The sequence below is a fragment of the Cannabis sativa genome, chromosome 6 (assembly GCF_029168945.1).
Source record: "Cannabis sativa cultivar Pink pepper isolate KNU-18-1 chromosome 6, ASM2916894v1, whole genome shotgun sequence".
In the NCBI taxonomy this organism is placed as follows: domain Eukaryota; kingdom Viridiplantae; phylum Streptophyta; class Magnoliopsida; order Rosales; family Cannabaceae; genus Cannabis; species Cannabis sativa.
Genome location: NC_083606.1, coordinates 71938709 through 71946169, shown reverse-complemented (window position 1 = coordinate 71946169; position 7461 = coordinate 71938709). Strand labels below are relative to the sequence as shown.

At 29.9% G+C, this 7461-nt stretch overlaps 2 protein-coding genes across 2 annotated transcripts; both read right to left on the bottom strand.

Annotated features, from left to right (window-relative positions):
* Nucleotides 1-283: 283 nt before the first annotated feature.
* LOC115695903 (uncharacterized) lies at nucleotides 284-2070 on the bottom strand. Its single transcript, XM_030623003.2, has 2 exons — nucleotides 1469-2070; nucleotides 284-531 (listed from the first exon to the last, which is right to left on the bottom strand). The coding sequence occupies exon 1, from the start codon at nucleotides 1994-1996 to the stop codon at nucleotides 1478-1480; it is 519 nt and encodes a 172-aa protein (XP_030478863.1). The 5' UTR covers nucleotides 1997-2070; the 3' UTR covers nucleotides 284-531; nucleotides 1469-1477.
* A 2890-nt stretch (nucleotides 2071-4960) lies between these two features.
* LOC115695899 (uncharacterized) lies at nucleotides 4961-7235 on the bottom strand. The gene is made up of 2 exons (XM_030623000.2): nucleotides 6568-7235; nucleotides 4961-5193 (listed from the first exon to the last, which is right to left on the bottom strand). The coding sequence occupies exons 1-2, from the start codon at nucleotides 7090-7092 to the stop codon at nucleotides 5149-5151; spliced, it is 570 nt and encodes a 189-aa protein (XP_030478860.2). The 5' UTR covers nucleotides 7093-7235; the 3' UTR covers nucleotides 4961-5148.
* Between the last annotated feature and the right edge of the window lie 226 nt (nucleotides 7236-7461).

Here is a 7461-nt window from a genome sequence, read left to right as displayed (position 1 = left end):
GACAATTAAATTCATTTGTGATTTTGAAAAAAAAAAAACAATTAAGAACCTTTATTATTCTCCAACTTTTTGATTTGGTTCTGATCATGCCTGAAAGTTAAAAATCCAATAATTGTGTCAATTTACATTGTTCATTTTGGTTACAATCTTCTTCTTCTTTGATCTACCAATTTGGTTAGACTATTTATTGGGTGTTTCTGCTTTTCAACAATTTTGTTTGTCTCTAATAATGAGAATATTTTCCTATGAACATTAAGAAAATCTTATCCAATTCTCAAGTCAATTCAACAAAAACTATAACTTTTGATCTTAAACTAATAATGCCTTAATAGTTGCTTATTATAAAGAACACATAACATATAATTTATAGACACAAATGGAATCACAGTTTCAAATTGAAACATAATGCACATTGTGAACTTAGCATAACAGAGCTCATTTAGTACCAAACTAAGACTAACAAAAGTATATAAATATGTACTTATACACTTCAGTTTGCCAACACCATTGATTGAACTGAACAACTATTCCCTGCAGAAGAAACAAAACATTCAACTTAAAATAAGGTACTAAGATAGAGAGTTCTGTAAAGATCATTAGTTAATTTTAACAACATAATCTTGCTTTCAACTTAGTAAAACTGTTTAGTGTTTATATCATTAATTCTAGGTTAATTAGGATTTTTACCTCCTAAACTTTGACATGTACCAAATCATGCCTCCTGAACTTTAAAGGTCGTTAAAAATGTCCATAAACTATTGAGATTGTTGGATTTAAGGACTTTTGTCCAATTTTAGTAAAAAAGTCTAACATTGATGAAAGTTCCATCTTGATAGGCCATTAGAGATAGTAGATCATCAAAGATTGTATGAGTATAATAATGACAGATAATGAATTGACTAACTATCTTAATAATGTGACACCTTAAAAATTCAAGGGACAAAAATCATAATTAGCCTTAATTCTAATAAGAAATTCAATTCATTGTCGGTCATTAATATACTCATACAATCTTTGATGATCTACTATCTCTAATGGCCTATCAAGATGCCCAAAAAAAATCCCATCATTACTGTCAAATTACTAAACTTGGTAGACAAATAATCTTGAAATCATCAAAGGAAAGCAATTTTGAAACCAAATAAGGCCACAATCAATATCAAACACAGAATGTGTCAATATATAGATACTATATCTGTGTATGTACATCAAAATATGAACAAACTAAACAGAACAATCCCATCATTACAGTAAAATTACCAAACTTTGTAGAAAAATAATCTTGAAATCATCATCAAAAGAAATCAAGTTAGAGAAAATCAAAATAAACCCACCAATCCACCATCAATATCAAACACAAAAATATGAACATGCCAAACAAAACAATCCCATCATTACAATCAAATTACAAAACTTTCTAGACAAACAATCTTCAAATAATCATAAAATAATAAGTGAATGAATATACCTGAAAGGCTCAAATGGATTGTGGATTAGTCAATTTACAACCATTACTCCTACATCCAGGAATTTCTTCAAATTTCGAAGCAGGAAGATCCTCAGACAAAGCCCCAACATAAAAACTAATACTATCAGAACCCTTATCAGTATGAATCTTAGTAACAGAAACCCAAAAAAAGAGCTTCTTGGCTTGAATTCCTGTCACATCAGAGACAGACCCATAACTCAATTTCCCAGTAATCTTCCTATCGTAATACACAAGTCGATCGAAGTAGACATAGCAAGGGCTTTGGAGCTCGACCTTGAAGCTACCGTCTTCTGAAAGAGAGTAAGATTTGACATTGTTGGGAAGAAGACCCTTTGGGAGACCGAATTTGGGGAGAAGGTCGTGGACGTCTGAGATTGATTGGGTGGGAGTGAATTGAGGGTCGTCGGAGTTTAGTCTGAGGAGTCTGAGGGATGATGAGAAATGGGGTTGTGAGAAAAGGGTTGAAAGTAGGAAGAAGAGAGAGATTTGAGTAAGGGTGGAGGCCATTGATGGTGTTTTGAGTTTGGGTAAAGAAAGAGATTGACTTTGAAGAAGAATGAATTGTTGTTGTTATATTTATGGACACGTTATGTTATATTTGTTTAATATTTAAAATGTGAAAAATTCCAATTTGCTTACACCTATTTTGTTCACCTAATTTTATGATTTTTGAAAATTCATTGTTTATTAAACTTTTTTTAAAGCTAACATTTTTGCTCTCCACAAACGACATGTAACAAATAATAGAAGCTTGGTGTGAATGAAATTTTAAAGAGTCATTATTTGTGTGGCAGTCAGTAATTTTGTGATCCGTAAGAAAAAATATTAGGTAAGCTGTGAAATTTTACATTACTTGGGGAAGGTCAAGTGTGATGATTTTAAGACTGTGTAGGTAATAGGTATGAGCAGTGACGGAGTTAGAAATTCGGTTCAGTGAGGTCTTAAATATTTTTTTTTTCAAGGGCTTGAATAAAAATTAAATGAAATAAAAAAGCATGTTAAATAGAGTGTTACATAGGTGCTTAGAAAAAAAAAAGTGTTGATTGTTTTTTTTTTTGTTTTTTGAATTTGGTGTTAAATTTTAGTAGTACTACTTTTAAAATTGGGTAGGAACAAATTGAGTGAGGGCTTAATACACATTTATAATAAACAAAAATTTAAATGCATATATATAACATAAATTTTTTTTATATATTATAAAATTGAGTGAGGGCTTAAGCCTACACAATGGCTTAAGTGCCTCCGTCCTTGGGTATGAGATTATACAGTTGAAGAGGACTTAAGTAGATTGATTGGTACTACATATATTAACAAGGTGTATTTCTTGGGGTAATTTCAGGATAGGTGACCTCCTCGAAAGTTTTCTCGAAAGCGTGCGAGTGAGGACAAAGTATGCTGAAAACAGTCGTGTTGGTCTTATTCGTTGATAAGAGATCATTCTGTGGATGTAAAGGCTCAATGGAGACTTGTAACAAGAAAAATACCAAGTAAGATATCCAATCTCACATTGCTTAGAGAAGGTTAAGTGTGATGATTCTGAGACTGTGTAGGTTTGGGACTAGACAGCTGAAGAGAGCTTCAATTGATTGATTGGTACTGCCAATATCAATAAGGTGCATCTTGTTTTTTGGTAGCTCATCACGGAAAAATTCCACAATTAAGCGTGCTTGATTTGGGATAATTTCAAGATGGGTGACCTCCTGTGAAGTTTTTCAAGAAACGTGCGAGTACACAATGGAGGCTTAAAGATGGAATATTACAATTTGGTATATGTCAAAGTTTAGAGGTACGATTTGATAGATTTCAAAATTAAGAGAGCACTATTTAGCACTTGGAAAATTATCATGTTAGTAAAATAAAATGAAATTTGACAGAGTTCCTTGAATCTAATAACCTCAATAGTTTGGAAGAATACTTAACGGCAAATTTAAAGGGCAAAAATCTTATGTTATGTGAAAACAAAATGAGTAATTTGTATCATAAATACTTAAGTTTAACACCCCGGTTACAAATAAATATTTAAGTTTAATTTTTGGCGGTAATTAATAATACTTAAGTTATAATTTTAGAACTTATGTAAGTATTTTATTGTTAAGTGTCAAGTAAATTGACACGTGACAATTTTTCATTGGTCCAAGTTATTTAACTTTTATTTTTAATTTAAAAATTAATTTGAATCTACCAATAAGAAAATGAGACGTGAATAATAACTTGACATTTAATGGGTAGGTACTTATAGAAGTTTCAAAAATATAACTTAAGTATTATTAATATAAAAAATTAAATATTTATTTATAATTTAAATTTAATTATTTATCAGACACACAAAATTAATAGCATTTGTCGTATGAAAATTGAAAAGTATTTTGTCATTATTATTGTGGTAGGTATTTGAAGTTATTAATTCATAAATAATATTGTCCTTAGCGAATGTGGTTGGCAATAATTTATCATTCGTAAAATAAAAAAAAATAATAATAATAATAATACTTAAAAAAAAAAGTAATAATATAGCCTACCTTCAGTATTTTTTTTTTTAAAAAAAAAAAATAATTACAAACACTATTTTTTTTTTTTTTGTAAAAAAATTATATTTTTTTGTTTAAGAATTTTTTTTTATATATATTTTATTTTTTCATAAAAACAACACGAAAACAACAAAAAAATTACATGAAAATAACATCAAAACAACAACAAAAAATAATATACACATTACAAAAAATTAACAACAAATTAACAAGAGTATAATATAAGAAGACCGTATTTTCTGTAAATAAAATTAAAAAAATCATAAAAATATTTAAAATTTCGTGAAACTGTATTTTTGTATTTTTTTTATTGTTTTGTGTATTTATGAAATAATTAATAAATTGGGATTATTACATAAATACTCAAAAATAACAAAAAAATTTACATTTTTTATAAACGTACAATTTTAATTTATTTTTATATTTTTACAATTTTTTTTACAAAAATATAAAATATTATTTTTTTTTCCATTATTTTCACGTTGCTATAACAAGAAAACTATATAAAAATACTATTTCTTTCTTTTTTCTTTCAGAATGGAAGGAAGTTCTTCAATTATAAACGGGAGCACAATGCTGTCAAATGTATGATAAAATCACTTTTTGTGTCAAATATAAAACAACATTTAGGGAGATGATCTTAAAGATCAAGAAAGTTGGCCAGTTTCTTTCCAAGTGGTGAGTTTTAAACCCTGCACTGTAAAAGATTTTAGAATGTACACTATTTATCTTTTCATTTCTTTGTTAGAATGATGGACTAATAATAATCATTCAAGTCTACTTTCATGTTTTGGTACAATGGGTTTTCTTTCACCATTAACTAATTATACTCTGAATGCTTTACTATCCAACTAAACAGTACAAGTCTATGTCTTTTTTCAACTAATTGAAACTTAAATCCAAGTTGTACATTAACCTGATTTACTTTATACAATTGGGAGAGTTCACTAGTAAAATACAGTAGTATTAATAACTAATAACAGCTTTTAAAATACAGCTTTATGTAACATGTATAGAAAATTAAGCATGTTACACAATTACATTCTTTTCTTTTTCTTGGATGAAATATACCTAACCAAACAAGGGATTTTTAAAGCCCTTTACTTGCATATGGATATGGCTTATTAATGCCTACTCGGTAATAAGCATCTCGAGCTCTTCCTTCGGGGCTGGAATCTGCAAATCGCAATAGTTTACAACACAGAAAGCAATAGATCAGAAAATGACACAATTTAAAGTCTTCTAACCAGTGATAACTTTCAAGTATAGAGCTCATTAAGGGATCGAAAAGTTTCAATGTGTTTCGAATCAGAATTTTTTTATGCCATTAAAACAGGCCGAGGCATTGAGAACATATTTAGATGCTCAAACTCAACAGCTGCACAAGTTAAAGTATATATAATTCATTAAGGGATCGAAAAGTTTCAATGTGTTTTGAATAAGAGAAAATTTTGTGTCATTAAGCAGGCCAAGGCATTGAGAACTTGCTTAAATGCTCAAACTCAACAGCTGAAGAATGAGAGTAGATGTTCAGTCAAACAAAATTCAATCATAATATGTTCCTAGAACAATATAGAAAGATCCCTTATGTATTTATAGGCATTTATAATCCAAAAGTACATTTCATTGAGATATCTTCACATTGACATTATAGAACTAGTGAAAGAACAGCAAAAAATTTATCCTAATTTTGAGTTTCAAGACACAAATTTGAGCTGAACAGATCGATTCAATAAGATCTCCAAATGAGTTTATAACAATCCAACGAGCTAAATTCTTAGATTATAAGCTAATTAGGATTTTTGTTTTCCGAACTTTAATATGTAACAAACCATACCCTGAACTTTTAAAGTCATTAAAAATCCCCTGATCTATTATAATTGTTAGATTTAAAAAATTTTGTCCAATTTTAGTAAAGAAAGTCTGACATGGATAAAAGTTCAAGAGACATGATTTGGTACATGTTAAAGTTTGAAGAGTATAATTTGATAGATAATAATTTAGTACTTCAACAATCACCGAATTAGTAAAATTGAATAAAATTTGATAAAAATCCTTAAATTCAAGGATTTCAATAGTTCAGTAGGAATTTTTTAATAGTTAGAAAAATTCAGTAATTTAGTACATGTTCAATTTTAAGGGCAAAAATCCTAATTAGGATAGATCATATTATGTAACATATCACTGATGACAAACAAAACATAAAAGTCAAAAAGTCAACAGTAGCCTATTTATTCAACTCTTCTAATCCATTCACCAAATCCCATCTTAGAATATCCACTAGAATATAACTCAGTCCCCTTAAACTCTTTCATGATAAAACAATAAACAACTAAAACAGCTTTGACCTTTAAAAACTCCACACAAAAAAACCCAAATTAAGAAAACTATAAAAATCAATTCTTTAAAAACTACTCTAAAAATATGAACAGAACAGTTTCTATTTCAAGAGTTTGATCATGAAATTGATGATTTTCTTCAAAGTGTTCCTAATTCATAACATCTCAATAATCAATCAATATATATACACACATATTTATATAACAATACCTCAAGAAATTGCTTCCACGAACGGAGACCACCACCACCACCACAACCAGAGGCAGTAGCAGCAAAATAGCAAGAACGAACTATCTTAAACTGATCCAAATCAAGCTTCTTGTTAATAAATCCAACCTGGAAGTAAATACTATCCGAAGGAGGTAAATCGACTCTGATCTCATCCACACTAAGCCACAAGAAGAATCTTCTGACCTGAATCCCTTCAAGCTCGGTAATCGATCCATAGCTTAGCTTACCCTTGATGGTTTTATCGTAATAGACCAAGTAATCGAACTCGATGTAGCATGGGTTGTTCAAAACGACGACGAATCGACCGTCTTCGGAGAGCGTGTAGTTGATTACTGAGTCAGGTAAGAGCCCACTCGGAAGCCCGAATTGGGGGAGGATGTCGAAGACCGTCGGTGCCGGAGGTGAAGAAGAAGATGAGGTACCGGTGGTTGTAGAGACTAAGAAGAAAAAGAGTTGAAGGAGAAGAAAGATCAGAGCTTGGTGGGGTTTTGGATTGGAAGCCATGGTTTTGGGGAGGTTTTAGAGAGAGAAAGCTTTGAGTTTTTTTTGGTTGTTGCAGAAAATAGGGGATTTGGGTCTTAATCCTTGAAATATGGTACTTTTTATATATAGATTAGTTGGAAGATTTTGGACCGTTGGATCAAAATGTGGGGATGGGAAAGTTTGACCGTTGGATTATGATGTGTATTATCGGTATTCATGTAATTCAATATCAGATTTCACTTATTTTAATTTAGAAAAATATTAAAAAAGTACCACAGGTACCGAAAACTCTCCTAACAAAATAGTATTATAGAATATCACTAACTAATTATAAAGTGTCACCTATAAAAAGTATTGGGCAGTGGTGCACAGTAACAATACTTTTTAATT

Excerpts from the sequence above, each read along its gene's own strand:
- LOC115695903 (XM_030623003.2), bottom strand. The coding sequence starts at position 1,996 with ATGGCCTCCACCCTTACTCAAATCTCTCTCTTCTTCCTACTTTCAACC.
- LOC115695899 (XM_030623000.2), bottom strand. The coding sequence starts at position 7,092 with ATGGCTTCCAATCCAAAACCCCACCAAGCTCTGATCTTTCTTCTCCTT. Across the intron at positions 5,194-6,567 it reads CGTGGAAGCAATTTCTTGAG|ATTCCAGCCCCGAAGGAAGA; the intron begins GTATTGTTATAT and ends TGCGATTTGCAG.